The 16,000-nt window shown below is 37.8% G+C and overlaps 1 protein-coding gene across 2 annotated transcripts in view; it reads left to right on the top strand.

Moving 5' to 3' along the window:
* The first annotated feature begins 3,779 nt into the window (after window positions 1–3,779).
* LOC121299163 (disintegrin and metalloproteinase domain-containing protein 10-like) overlaps window positions 3,780–16,000 on the top strand; it is a 64,140-nt gene continuing 51,919 nt past the window's right edge. Inside the window, exon 1 of one of the 2 annotated variants that reach the window (XM_041226752.1) lies at window positions 3,780–3,959. In XM_041226752.1, the coding sequence (XP_041082686.1) occupies window positions 3,893–3,959 (67 nt within the window). In that variant the 5' untranslated portion in view covers window positions 3,780–3,892. Of the gene's footprint in view, window positions 3,960–15,178; window positions 15,222–16,000 lie in introns of those variants that run through there. The other variant, XM_041226753.1, reaches the window with a different exon arrangement.

The raw sequence follows: 16,000 nt of genomic DNA, 5'->3' as shown, positions 1-16,000 counted from the left end.
GCAAAACCACCTCCCTATCTAGATGATCCTTCATATGTGCAGGTGTTCCACTGCGACACAACATATTTGTAATGGTGGCTGTGCTCATGCTTTCCTGTGACAGCTGGCCTGCCTCCTTCTGTCTTCACATCCAGGCAGAGGGCAGGCCATCTGTAAAGGCACTTTGCTGTAGCCACTAAGCTGTTAGTAATGTTCTATTGCACTGCCAAGTTATACTTGGAGTAATAAAAAAATAGCATTCATTCATTAGGCTTGGCTGAGCGAGTGTAAAAGAAGGATTTACTCTTTAAAAAAGATGATAACCAAAGTATGAGAGAAGCAGGAATAGCTTTCTTCCGGCAGTCAATAAAGCATGCTGATATAATGTGTGGGAGCATTACAAATAAGAAATAAGAAATATCTACAAAAGAATGATTCAATGTTGGACATCACCTGTTGACCAAGCCTTGCCATTCTTTGTTGGAAGAAAAAGAAATCCAATTGCAGTATTTAATAAGATTGTTATGAAAGTTTGTGTCTACATCCCTTTTACAGTCCTGGATGTACCCTTTTTAAAGGCAATGCACTCATTAATTCCCTTGAACTGTTTGACCTTTCATATATTTCAATTATCATACATATAATGGCAAATACAATTGCCCAGTACAATCAAAGACAATAGGACTGTATGTGTGAAGCTTTGGGATTGATGGTTGTTATTGTCATTTTGTTCAGTTTCCATGACAACATAGATTCTTTTAGTTCAGCGTGATTTTTTCCAAAGCGAAAGTGTCACCATGACCTGTTATTGTACATGTAGTGCACTTCACTCCTGAGGAGTTGGGGGGTTGGTATGTTAGTCACACATTGAGAATTATGATACAACTTGATAAAGGCAATAGAAATGATATTATCTATTTGGTTTCACAGCACATTGTTATGATGTTATGGTCATTCTAAATCGTCGTTGTAATTGTAATAGTATTGTTATTCAACACACAGACATTGCAACAATTTAAAACGACCTTAACACCATATCAGTAGAGAATTGGATTGTACATTGATTCCGTTTCTCATTGTGACTGTCTATATAATACGCGAATAATAGGGTTAGATTATAAGAAATGCTACAATATACATTTTATCAATAACATCCTAGATAGTTTATCAGAATGGTTCATACATTATCTACTACATAGATTTGTTTTATGCTAAACTTTTTTTTAAAGTGGAATACACTTTTTTTTTTAATTATTGAAATTCATTTGTTAAGCAGTACACGTGGTTTTTACAAACCCAGCAGCAATGATTTAAAACCCTATCTTAACCTTCATAATTCTCTGGCCACATTCAAACCACTGGATTAGACACCAACTGGATTAATACATGACGAGTATTCTCTGTGCTTTCAAAGCAAAAATAAAGCACTTTAAAAGTGCAATGTAAATGGAAGTAAGGCGGGAAAGAAAACACATAACCCTATTCATTTAGGTTAGTCACAGCTTCCATTTTAGCCGAATAATAACATTATTCTTTCGAGGCATTTTGAAAATAACTAACAAGGAAATATAACCACCCCATCCTTTTGGAAGCCTTTTGAAAATAATACAAAACATATGTGGACGAAATCACGAAAAGATAACGATTGATAACTATCGATTTTGTTGTAAAAGTGTATTTATTTAAAAAGCCTTATTCATTTTCATACTATTGTCTTAGCTGTAGAAGTGTTTTTGTAATTGCAGCAGTAAATCCAAACATTAATATTGACGAGCACAATCGTGACATGCACCCTTAACACTACGGCTTAGTACTGAAAGGGTAAGTGCGGCTGCTTATGTCTGCAGTACCTCGCTATAGCCACTATAGGGAGCAGGCAGCACGGAAAGGAAAGGCACCATTGACAATAAAAAGAGATGAAATTCAATTAATCGGTTAAAAAAAAAAAAAAATGTACAAAAAAAATAGCTAATTTTTTTTTTTTTTTTTTTTTTAAAAACAAAAAAAATATATATATATATATATATATATATATATATATATATATATATATATATATATATATATATATATGTATATGTATGTATGTATGTATCTCACAGCTGAGTGCTTTACAATTATGGATGATTCATTTATTTAATTAACTATAATGCTTTTAAGAGCCCACGGAGGACTAGTTACTAATTTCATACTAGGAAGTATGTTATTTCCCTATGGATGAACAGTTATGCTGACAGAAAAATAGACATGATATACACCAGCTCCTAGCAATATATACAGGTATTTTTGATCCTAGCAGTCATAAGTGTATCTTAGTAGATGTATATTTTGCTTCACAATAGCGAATCATTTTTGTTTTGCACTGTGGCTGTTATTCCCTGAAGCTAACACTTCTACCACCCCATGGCTAGCCTTAGGTGGCATCTGAGCAGCTCAAAATTGAAACCTTGCTATCCATTAAGAATATGCTGTACTTCAAGCAGGCTGGCATTCTGGTTCACAATTCCTGTTTGCATTCACTGAAACCACATCTGTGGTTTGCTAATCCCTGCTACAGTATATGACAGAGATGGAACTACGTTGTTACATCTATACTTCTGTACTTATGTAAGGACTTGCACACTGGTTATCTAGAGAACTGCATAGAATCCAAAGTTACGCAAGGCCATCCCTCTACATATAACAATTACATTGTTACACCGTTTATCCAGATTAACAAATGTGATTAAGCTTGCTAAGGTACTAATGTTTAAAAATACTACATGAAGAACGCATAATAAAGTGTCTTCACATCTCCGATATGCTGCAGATGTTTTCCAACACTTTGATTGTGTTTGATCAGGATTTATGACTTTATTACTGAATGTATTGACTTGGAGAAATGTTTCAGAATGCACAGTAAGCGGTGTGATTTGTGGAACCAGTAACTGCCCAGTGTAGCACTAAATTGCTCCTGTGCCTAAATGCACCAGTTATCACTGTTCTGTTGGGGAGGCACATTGCATAGGGAAAGATATCCCTGAAAAATATATTTAAAAAAATAAATAAAAAAAAAAATAAAAAAAAAAAAAAAAAAAAAAAAAACAACAACAAAAAACCCAGAAAATTTCAAACATCGTACAAGTAACCATTTCTAAATAGTTACAAAACATCACATGCCTTATTTACATAAATAGCAACATAATTAAGCATATACTGCCAGCATTTGCTTTGCGCGTGCAGTCAAGGCAGAGTAATGTTGTCTGGTTTACGCTGCACAATCACGCTAGCAACGGGCTATTTAAAGCCTTGAAGTCTGTCTGTAAACAAGGCGTCGTCATCTATGTGAACTGAAAAAAAAAAAAAAAAAAAACAAACAAACAAAAAAAAAAACCCAGTTCAGGTTTAAACAATAATTAGGTTCTGGCTATAACGAAAACCTGGAGTACAATAACAGTGGATCTGGGGCTCATCTGTAATTTCTCTCAGCCGGTACACGAGAGATCATGTGACACAGCTATAAGGCTGCTGGGAGATGGAGTTCTTAACCAAATATATGCGTTACGCTCATAGACCTGCATTTCAAGGTGAGATTTACTAAATTCTAATACATTGTATCCATTAGATACAGCCATATAATAGCCAGACCCCACGCGCAATCATTACAGTGAGTTAACACCGTACAACGTTGTCGTTATATTATTTTAAAATGAGATTCATTGGTGTGGCAAAAACATGTACGTTCTTACAACCGAAGTGTCACGTGAGAGTGGGGCAGGGCCCGTCGGGTCCAGCCTGCGCATGACGTCACGTCGCTGAGGACGAGCGAGAGCCTCACAGCGCAGAGGGCGCTGCCATAAACAGAGAGGCAGAGTGCGGCTTTAAAGAGGTGGAAAGCGAAACAGCAAACCATTGCTGTGTCAATGTTCCAACAATGCATCTAATCGACATGGTCTGCATAAAGCTGTTTATTTTCTTGTACTGCGCGACAAACACCGGGGGTAAGTTGGATTTTATTTTTTGTTGTACGTGGTGTTGTATTGGAAGTATTGAAAACGCAATGTGCTTGGTGGGACTGTGCGATCGGAGAGGTAGTTGCTTGCCTTTTTCTGTTCGGGACTGATTTTGACAAAAAAAAAAAAAAAAAAAACAAACAAACAAAAAAAAAAAAAAAAACAACCAGCCGTGGCTTTTAAGTCGTATTTAAATAAGGAAACGCGACATCCGCTTATTTTTAGTTCAGCGTTCGCCGGTTGTAAATAAGTCGATATTTGTTTGGAAGAAAGGATTGTAGTTATATCAGTAAAGATGGAGGGACTAAGTGTGCCTTCTTATGACAGGGTAGGTATCACATCATCACACATACTTGGGCTTTGTGATTGTTCCTTCCTTCCTGACCGTATTGTTGCACACGATTTGGATGATATCAAACTTGTAATATAACACGGCGGTGCACCAGAGGAATGAGGTCGTGAGATACCGCAGGACATCAAAAATATTGTTGTATTGAGGGAAATGTGTTTATAATTCAAACAAATCGAGTGTTCGCTGCGCCCTTTCCCTTTCAGTCCTCTCTAGCGTGTGCACACTTGTTCTTACAACCCACTTCAACTTAGTTAATTCTGGTAAATCCTGGAAATGTTTAGCTACTTAAATGGCGGTTGAAACATGTTTTGTGCTGTTTAGTGTTTAAACATGAGACACGGTTGCTCGTCTGCAGACGAAGGGAAGCTGTTTACACATTTAAATGATGGTTACGGTAAATTTAAGATTTTAAAAAAAGAGGTGTGTATATATATATATATATATATATATATATATATATATATATATATATATATATATATATATATATGTATGTATATATATATATATATATATATATATATATATATATATATATATATATATATATATATATATATATGTATGTATGTATGTATGTATGTATGTATGTATGTATGTGTGTGTGGGGTGGTTGACCAGGATGAATACACCCTTTTTAGATAAATCTGTAATGTTCTAAATAGGGACACATTATATTATGTTATAGATAATACTTGTGACAGCAGAGTAGTCTGCAATGGGCCTCTAAATATAAGACTAGCCTTAATATATCGATTTATGACATTTATTAACCAATCACGATACGATCAGTTTTAACTTGCAAGATGTGTCTTTTTTCAAATTTGTTTTTAAAGACAGAGCGTCATTTTAAAATCACAACTGTGGTTTTAAACAAAGGACTGTTAATTGCAGCTGACTGTACGCTGTCACCAGACTAGTAACACATGATGTGATGAGCTTATTTTACAGTGTAGAAGTAGGGCTTTTTATGCAGTCGGTTTTGTTCAAAATAGTTCCTAACGTCAAACCACCACAGCAAATTAGCCTTTATTTGGACCTGTATTGTTGGCCAGACTGTTGCAGGGTCTGTTCTCCCCCAGGCAACAGTGGGTTAACTTCACATTTGAGACACTTGGCTAAATAAATAGCGTTGAGTATCCTGACTAATAGTACAATACGTCATAATGTAGAAACAGGGTGCGGAATTCAGTTAGCTATTCAAAATGACCCATAATTTAATACAGGTTTATACCCGAGCAGGTCAGTGTTGTATAATTGCGCATAAACAAATACAATTACACATGTCAGGGACTTAGAATTTGGGGGGGGGGATGAAATTCTTTCATAATTGAAAATAAAACCAATGTTTTTATTTATACATAGTAACAAATCTGTTGTATTTACCTCTCCTAAAATGCTCTTCTGAGTTGTTGGTCTTTTTCTGCTTAACATCCTTCCCTTGCTGTTGTGATATACTGAAAACCTGGAGTTCTGAATTACTTAAGTAAACCATGTAAAGTAAGGAACATCTTTTTGCCTCTCTCTCCCTTTTGTTTCTGCTGCAAGTCTTATAGATTCATATTGGGCAGCAGAACACAAGACATAATCATGAAGCTGTACTTGGTGGCAAAGAATAACAGGAAATGATATAGGGGTGTATGACATTTGAATGTGGTGTGTATGTGTGTTCGTATTCTTTCATAGGAAAAGATGGTATTTTTTTTAAAACAAGACCACAATAGGCGACCACCATTGATTTCGCCTTTGTGTTTACTCTAACTCTCTCCATTTTACTATGCATTACTGTTGACTCTTGTGATAATGGATACTTGTGTAGGGTGGGACAGCTACATTAAAGTACAAAACCTGAATGTTCCACGTGACTTAGGCTTAACTGAAAAGGGCTGTTACGGTCATAGCTGTAGGGTAGAATGCTAAAATGCAACTCGCTCTGTGTGTGTGTGTGTGTGTGTGTGTATTATCTGGGGCCACAAACACCCAGTCAGGTAACAAGTCTGGATAATCTTGGTTCTTTTCTTCTGCAAAATGGGGCTTGTAAAGGTGATGGCCTGTGTACCTGTAGTACTCCATTGTTTTATAGGCTAGCAAGTTGCTGAATGATGAAGAGTAAAATGAAATTGCAGACTGCTTCTTGCTTCAGAGAACACGGCACAATAAACACATTGCTCCGTGAGCCTGTCACATGCATCTCATGTTAGTGGTTGAAAGTGCCTTGCATTGTGAAGACAGTGGCTTTGTATTATCTTGTGATTCAAAGGAAATTGTAGTCATTTTTTTTGAGTGTGATGATAGAGGCATGATTAGTTATTATAAAACAAACAGAATTTTCCCTGTCAAACATAATAAAATATTCAAGGGAATGACTTGAATATTTTATGCCTAAAAATACTGTTAGAACAGTAAGTTCAGAGGTGCTTGAAAGAGTAATGGTGGTCTCTTCCTAAGTGACTATCTTGGCACTTAACAGCTTTGTTTTATGGGAATCAAATCAAGTCTCCATGGTCCTGAAGAAAATTGTCAAGAATTTTTGTTGCTTGAGCAATGAAAGCATTCTTTATAGCTGATTTTACAGTTTAGTGCAGCTATGCCATCAAACTTGCAGGGAGATTTACTGTATGCCTTTCAGTGGGAGAGACTGGGAGAAACTTTAGAGTAAGGAATTGGATCTTTTATAGGTGACTCCAAAATTGGGAGTTGCCATGACTTTCTCTGTCATCGAAGTGATAACCCTGTTGTGCATACTTGGTTTAATTCAATAATCTGTAATTCCACCTGTTGTACATGCTACTGTTGGCAATTTAATAAAGCATTGTCTGCGATAATTGTAATTTTCATAGGCTTTTAGTCCATGATGTCAATGGAAATTAGTGTTGGATAGACTATGCTTATTGTCCCACAGTTGCTGAACTTTGTGAACCCCAGATTTGCTTCTCTTTGAAATGGAGTAACAGTGAGCTATGAGGATTGTCATATTGGGGCTTTCTGTTAGCTCCGTCTTCAAGAAAAGGCAGGTTAAAAAAATTAAGTGTACTGTACTCCAGTGGCTGTGCATTTGGCAGCAGTGGAAGTTTTCTTTATGCAACACTTGATATAAGTCTTGTTCCAGACTTTTCTTTTTTTAAATTTGGAATCGCCAATTGTATTTTACCCCATCTTCTCCCCAATTTGAAATGCCCAATTCGTAAGTCAGCAACCCCCACGCTGACTTGGGAGAGACGAAGACGAACAGACGCGTCCTCCGAAACGTGTGCCGCCAGCCGCCCGCTTGCTTTCACTCTGCAGCTACTGCAGAGCTACAGCGTCGCGTCGGAGGACCATGCAGCTCCTGGCAGGCCTGCAGGCGCCCAGCCAGTCTACAGGGGTCGCTGGTGCGTGGTGAGCTGAGGACACCCTGGCCAACCTAAGCCCTCCCCACTCCTGGGAACAACTTGTCTAAAGCGCCTGAAATGAGTGGTTAAAGCTGTAAGGACACTCAAAACCCAGCCAGGTAGTAACTTGGATATCCTCATCTTACATAATTGGTGGAAGTGGAAAACTAAACTGAATGGGTGGGAATTAAACCAGATTTCAAACCACAGCTGTGTAAATAACTCTGGTTTTGATAAAAAAAAAAACTATATAGTGTTTACTTGTGATATTGTGATGCACAGAATAGGGGTTTGGCTGCCTCTGTCGAAAGGATGTGAACAAGGCAGATATACAGAGGAAGGCAGTGCAGTCAAACATTTGAACTGAGGAAACATGTTTTTTTTTCCCTCCTGAAGATTTTAATAATATAACAGTGTATCTCTTGAGCGCTTGTATAAGCAAGAAGCCATGGTTATATATATAAAAAAAAACAAAGTTGTCTTAAATGGATAATACAGTATAACTCCAGCTAAAACTAGTACTGAAGTTAGCTTCCCTGCAAAAAAATAAGGTGTGCCGTGTTTATTGCACTGCAACCAAAACTTCCTGTTCGAGTGGGTGTGTCTGTCTCTCTCTGGGTCTCTCTCTCTCTCTCTCTCTCTCTCTCTCTCTCTCTCTCTCTCTCTCTCTCTCTCTCTCTCTCTCTCTCTCTCTCTCTCTAATCCCTGTGGTGTTGACTGACTAGTAGCAGCATCTAGGATATTGTTTAGACTTTTTTTTTGTGGCGTTATTGTTCTCGCTCTTTTTTTTTTTTTTTTTTTTTTTTTTTTTTAAGTGGGTCAGGGATAGTAGAACAAAAAGTGTAGTTTGGGATTCTGTTGATTTTTAAGGTTTGATTTTGTTTTTTAGAACATCAGTTTGCTGTGCATTGACACAAACTATGTTATTTTTGGTAAACTTTGTGTAATGAATCGGGGCTCCTGAGGTGGCGCATCCAATAAAGGCGCTCTGCGTGGAGTGCAGGATGCGCCCTATAGCCTGGAGACTGCTTGTTCGAGTCCAGGCTATGCCATCGCCTATCGTGGATGGAAGTTCCCAGGGGGCAAAATCATTTAAACAAAATCAGAGGCTATGTACCTGTACCCTCCAATAGAGTTCGAGATTAATCTGTGTATGGGATGTCTGTGTTTTTGATGTGAAACCATGTCATGTCAGTTCAAGCCAAAACCCCTGCCCTGGTTTCCAGAGGTTTGTTTAATGAGATGCCCTGCTCACGCAGAGTTGTGCTTTTCCACAGTTTACACTGCAGTATTTCCAATGAAGCTAAACAGAAAATAAATGTTGCCATGGGCATCGTTTCTTGGTCTTCTTGCACTTGCGTTTGTCTGCTATTATATAGCTGGTATGATACTGTATTTACAGAATATGTGGATGTGTCTTGCAGACTAACTTCAGTTCATTCATAACTTTATGTTCTTATACCTCAAACATCCTAAATGCAACTTTAAAAAGAAACTGGTCTCTTAATCTTATTTTAATTGTATTTAATGGCTTAGTGTACCAGTTCTGTCAGCTCTGTTTTAATTTTAATCATGAGTACCAGATTTAAACAGCATTACTGTAAATACTGTTGCACTGTACAGTAACTGTTTGCTCTACAGTAGATTACTTGAATATACTTGTAGCCTTTTCTCATTCAAACTGTGATTTTACTACATTATACAGTAAGACAGTATTCAAAAAACCTGAAGTACAAATGGTTGAATAGTGTTCTGCCTACTGTACAGTGTAGCTTATTCATCCACTGCTTGTGTACTGTTTAGATGTATTAATTCAGTGCACAATACCATGCTCTATCCACAGTACTGCTTAGCCGTTCACTCCTCGAGGACACGTGAAACAGTACGAAATCTGTTTTAATTTTGAAAGCGGTTTGTGTCTCTCAACTCTGTACTGCACAGGACTTCAAGGACTATATTGTTTTCTTTACCAAGTGAATTGAGCGGAAGAAAATTGTACAGTAATATTGACTTGAGTTAAAAATAAAGCGGGTTTAACTCTTTTATGAAGACCTTTTTATAAAAATGTGCCAAGTTTTTTGTGAAAAGGAATTAAATTCTTGTAATAACTACTGTAGGAATATGAATTGGGGATCATTAACAGTTTTCTTTTAACAACCAAAATAAATAATGCAATTTAGGTGTAAAGACTTGTTATAAATTGGGTCCAGTAACATGTGTGGAGGTATTTACTTTAACAGCTAAAGTCCTTGTGGACTGGTTTCTCTCTTTGTATGCTCGCTGTGTGCTGTTCTCTTTTGGTTCTAAAGAACGGGTAGTAATTCATAAATGCAAAATGCCAGTATTGTGTGAGCTGCTTTAATGATTACCAGGTGTCAGTTATATTTCAGTCCCCCTGAGGAAAGGTTCGAAGAGTTCAGGAAAAAACAACAAAAAATGAAGTGAGCTGAAATAGTGTTTTTTTTTAAACTTCAAACTTGCAGCTGTATCTGGTCTGGTTATTTTCCATCATTGTAGTATCTCTGTACAGGTGTTATTCTGTAGTGGACAGATTTCTTAAAACTGATATAGGATGTGTGTGTGTTGTGTTAATTTTTAACTTTCAAAATATCTTCTGTTCTTTGGGGAATTGAAGTTCTTCCTAAAAAAAAAAAAAAAAAAAAAAAAAGATTAAACTGGATTCTGTTGTCGTTCACCACCCCCTCCCCAGTGACTGGAATCACAGAGTATTAGTATTAAAGAACTCCAGAAGCTGAATGATGGCTTTTTTGCCTCTTGCCAATGCCAATACAAAACTGAGCAGCAACTCTGTATCGGCAAGTGTATTCTAGTAACTGGATTAAATATCCTGTGGTGGTGGCACACAGCATTTTTAGTCTACAGGTTCTGATTACACACACTTGCACGTGTTTGTAGGTTCCATCAAAGGCTTTGGCCCTGTAATGTTTACCCAGATTCACGGACTGCACGCAACAGTTCCTGATCTCTGTATTAGTCATTCTTCACTTTGACAGTCTTGTAGTCCAGAGCCAGTCTTCTCTCTTGGAACCGAAAGCACACTCTAAGCACAGAACATATTCGCTCTATGAAACTTAGACATTTTCCTGGGTCTAAACATCTGTGTCGTGCGTAGTTCATTAGTCTATCATAGTTCATAGCCAGTAAACATGAGTCATTTCCCTCCTTCAGGGATGCGGTTAAGTATAGCACGCTTGTTTGTTGTTACTCTGCTTACTGTTTATGGGTGCTGCCCAAAAACATGGTAGAAATGATATTAAGGCGACACCAACTCCAGTGCAGCATTCATATGAATAATTGACACCTTACAGAGCTGCTGATCCTAGAAGGAGACTGCATTTCTATTGCAGTTCGGTATGGCTTGATTTTGAGATGCGCGACTGCGGGGCGTTGGAATTTCCTTGAGCATGCATTCAGGTATCTCTTTGAAAATCAAGCTTCCTAGTAAGTGTGTCATATTGTGAGCAATTACACAATTTAAAATGTACGGTTTACTATTTCTGTGAAAGCATTCATTTGTGTTTTTTACATATAGCCTAGGCCTCGGCTCAGAAAGAAAACCTGCGATAATTTTCCCTTTCATCTTCATTTAGCCTTTTGAAAAAAAGGTTTTAAACCTTTGCTTTTCTCTCCTAAAGTACTGAATTGAATGTGTATGCATTTTTAGTTAGTGTAGCCCTACCCCCAAAAAATACGTTTGAGTACTCAAAGTATATAATTTTCTTCTGGCTGTAAGGGAGTTGAGAGCCTGTTTCTGCACAATGGAATTAACATGGCTTAGACTTGAGGAGCATATGTTCTAATATTTTTTTCTACAAATGGCAGATTCAATTCAAATCTCGCTCAACCTAGGCTATTCTAGGATTCCTTGTTTCTTTAGCAGGAATTCTGTAATATATGGGATTGTAGGGCAGCTATCTTGCACAGTCCTATGTTCGGAACACACGCAAGATGAATTCTGCACTTTAGAAATCCTCTCTAACCCTATCAGTTCTGAATTATTTTTGTCAAGCTAAAGAATGCTACATGAAGTTATGTTATGCAAAAACAAACTTCTTTTACTTGAGAAATGGACAAATGTATTTTGGTAAATGGGATTTTAAGAACTCTAAACGCCACACATTGAAAAATAACTTTCTGTAATTACTGTACAGTTGAGGTATCTTTGGCTTCAAACATCAACACATGTATTTACTTGCTTGTCTTTTATCACTACACTACAGAAATCTTAGTCGCTTCTCAACATTTCTTTCCTTCTCACAGGGCATGGTATTCTTTGAAACCGTTAAGGACAGGACTGAAAGGGTTAAATCCGCAGAAAGCTCCTATGATCTCTCTGGTAGAGTTTTTGCAATCAGTCTTACAGTACAGTAACAGTAACCCCTGCTTCTAATAACATAACTGGGGTTTTTTACAGTCTGGGCCTGCTTGAGCACACTTTCTTTCGCAGTGGAGTCAGACAGCAAAATATCTGGATCAGCTGAAAAGAACTTCCCCTGAACTTGATCCCCACATGTACTGTCAAGTGATGCCTTGCATTTGGCAAATCCCCTACCCCTATACAGTTGGAGGCAGTGATACTGTCCGCTTATAATGATAGCCCTTATGTCAAGCTGAGGGCACATGAATAATGACAAGCTCTATAGCTTGTGCATAAGACTCTTAAAGGTGAGTGAAAAAATGTCCATGTGACATGCAGACAGCCACCATATAGCCTAGTCACTGATGTTTCTAGTGTTTATTTATCCTTTGAAAATCTAGAGGTACACTTAAAGTACAGACTGGTGGTATAAAACACTATTTAAATGGGGGCCCCAAGGGATGGCACACCAGGGCAATGTGTTTGAGTGCGGAAAGGGGTCTGTACTATTAGACCTGAACAATAAACACGTTAATATTAAGAATAACATTAAAACTATTAAATATCTTCTCGCGTGTTCTATCTGTTTTCTGTATACCGCGATGAGAACACGAGATCAAGAGTGAAGCATTGGTCACTATAGAATACGCGGCCCTGTTTCTAATGCAATCCTAAAATAGTAGGTACATATTAAGTTTTTTTTGTTTTCAGGAAGGTCAAAGACGAGATTAAGTTCCTGATGTACTCTTCGTAGCACAATCATTTTATGGATTTTAAATTAGCGTCTTGTTTTTCATTTGAATTAAGTGGACTGTTGCAAAGAAAACGGTCCCTTTCCTAAACCATTGCCATCACCTTTTGTTTCTCTAATGAAGCTTGTTTTAAAATTCAGACCTAGTGATATATCACTTAATAACCTACATTGGTTATCGATGCAGTGTTTTTTGTAAACCTAAGAAATCTGCCTCAAGTTAAAATGACATTGAGGCATATTTTAACACATAACTGACAGGGTTAAAGAATATAGGCTTGTCTATAACTGATGCTGATCTGGGAATTTGAATTCTCACAGTTGATCTGTAGTGTGTAGGGCACAGTAGCATATAGTGTTTAACACACAACATTTTGTTTGTTAACTGTATTACTATGAAGTGATGTAGAAACCTCTGATCAGGTAGGTAATTCAAAAGTAGAACTTTTCCCAGAAGACAGAAAAATGCATTGCTTTCTGCACAGTTAGTGAGGAATAAAAGCCTGTCCCAGCCACACACCCCCTGCTGCAGCTACTGCTGACCAAGCCTCTTAACACAGGGGTTTCATTTCCGAACAATAAGACCTGCCATCAGTGCTGACAGAGACTGGAACTAACAGGCACGCAGTATTTATGATTGCTATTTTGCAGTGTTTAATTTTAAATCATGGGAGGTTTTATTTCTGCATTTTGCAGCAAATACATTTCAGGGAATGCACAATTACAAATCGAAATGTCATCTGTATGAAAGAGTGCCTGTCTGTATTGTCGTTCTGACCGTGTAATTGCTTATGTTTTGAAGACTCCCTTTGGAGGCTATGTGGGACAGTCATTCTAAGCAGGGAGAGGAGTGTGGAATCCAGGGAGTGAGGTATAAAGTACTGCTTGTAGAAACAGTTGATCCAAAATGTCTGCTTTCTACCACTTTCATGATGCGTTTATAGTGTACAGTTATTTCTTTTGTTAAGGTGGAACTACAGAAGGGCAATTGGAAATCGTACAGAAATGCTCAGAACTATTGCCTTTTGAGTCTGGAAGAACCTGCTACCTACAGTACTGTATTGAGTGAGAGGTGTGTTTTTTTGGGGGTTTTTTCCCCCCCAATTTTGAGATCATTCAGCAAGCAAATTACTTTACCTTGACAATAGTTTCTTATCTGCACATGTCATACTGGAAGGTTTCTCGGGTGGTTGAATATTGCATTCATGCAGTGTGCAAGTTGGAAGCTATTTTAAGCATTTGTATTAAACTGAGATTGTATCAAACTGCTGCTGGTGACCTACTGTACAAGTACAGTGCTATTTCTGCTGTCTTTGCTTGTACAGGTGGTTTCCCTTATCCATGGTGTCTCGTGGCTGGCTAGTTCTATTAATTTATAGACAAGTGTTGTGTGAAATTTAATTACTTTAAATTTAAAAGGAAGTTGATGTGGAAGTAAATAAGACAATTACTTCACAGAGTAATTTTAAAAGGTACTTTATCATTTCACACACACACACGCAGTTACATACACAGATGCTATACTGCGAATAACGATATCCCTAACGGGACACAACCCAACAAAGTTACATACAAAGATTATATTAATCACAGATCAATACAATCCATGAGACGCAACTGAACTAATTCTTACCCTTCCAAGCGGATCGGGAGAGCCCTTCGACCCTGGTAAGAGAAAGCAGCTGTCTCCAAGATATTACCGAGCAGGACTGCGCGCTAATCCTCACGGCTGACACTCATCAGAGCAGGGGAGAACCCCGTTCTTTATAACTTACCAAGTTAGGCTTTTGCATGCGAGAGAGTAATTGGCCAGATCACTCCCTCGAGGCTCGGCTCTCTGAATAAACCATTCCTTTCCCTAGAACATTCTAACAAAAACAAGTTATATAAACGTGACAAAAACAAGTTATATAAGATACAGGGTTATTATAGGGCAAGGGCAAAGATGAACTCGAACGCATTTCTAGAACTTTCTAAAACACACTTTTTTTTTATTACATTCGGTCCTTCGGTCGAGATTCATCTGTGCACTGCCAAATACATTGTTCGCTGTGTAATTCTGCGACGATAGATACATAAACATATTTGCCATACACATAAAAGAAATACAATTCCCAATAATATTAAGATGGGATGGATTAATATAGTTAATGTTCCTTTAGCCTTTGGTGACCATCCCTCAAATATGGACCACCATGCATCTTGTGCATTACGTTCAATAACTTTCCCTAACCCTAAGATGGTATTTTGTGCCATTATCGTTCTAATTTTTAATACAGTAGCATTGTGTTGATGTTGTTTTGCTAAGTCAACTAATTCAGACGATCGATTCAGCAATACTTGATGTTTTTGCAGGGAAATGTGAATTCCTGAATGCAGAACTTCCCACTGGATCCTGGTGAGAAGCTCTTGCTGAGAATGATTGGTTAACAAATAAGTATCATTTCCCCAATGCCAAAGATATATGTCTGATAAACACCCAGAATAAGGCACATAAGTAAGTTGTGGATGGGCATGCACCGTACTTACACATAATTTATGAGGGCCAACTTCGTGCAAAATTTCCCTCAACGGCTCACGTCTCCATTCACACAACCCCTGTCCGTCTGTAAAACACGGGTTAGTATATCCTGTCCTTAATAAGCAAACCATGCCTTGGTCTGTCTTGTCACAATCTAGTAAATCATATGTCTGATTAGTATGTGTATCCAACCACATGCCTGTAACCTGAAGATACCAGTGAGCTCCCCCAGCAATTATAGGATGCACATAGTACTTACATACAGGCGTCACTCTCGTTACATTATGCGTAACATATCTCCCTATACACATAGTTTTGTTACACATAGTAGACTCTTTTACCACATTCACCCATAACTCTGAAATATTCCAAATTTTTTATATTCATGATTACTTTGTCGTAGAATCAATGATTGTACTTTGGTACGTTGATGAGATGCATATAACATTTGTAATGTACATTCTGTCCAGTTCATCCACTTGGTAATGTTCTGCCACTGTTGTAGAGTTACGTTAGTTATGTCTATGACCAGCTCGGATGCTACTCGGTCCCAGTACGCTTGATACACATGCATGAGCGCACCGTCGGGCATCCACTGTACAATTTTATCCAGGGCCATCCGAGTATTATAGCCCACATTTTGCAATTTATGTGCC

This window comes from Polyodon spathula, chromosome 24 (assembly GCF_017654505.1).
Source record: "Polyodon spathula isolate WHYD16114869_AA chromosome 24, ASM1765450v1, whole genome shotgun sequence".
Taxonomy (NCBI): Eukaryota; Metazoa; Chordata; class Actinopteri; order Acipenseriformes; family Polyodontidae; genus Polyodon; species Polyodon spathula.
Note: the sequence above shows the minus strand (reverse complement) of the source record. Positions and strands in the feature narration are given on the sequence as shown.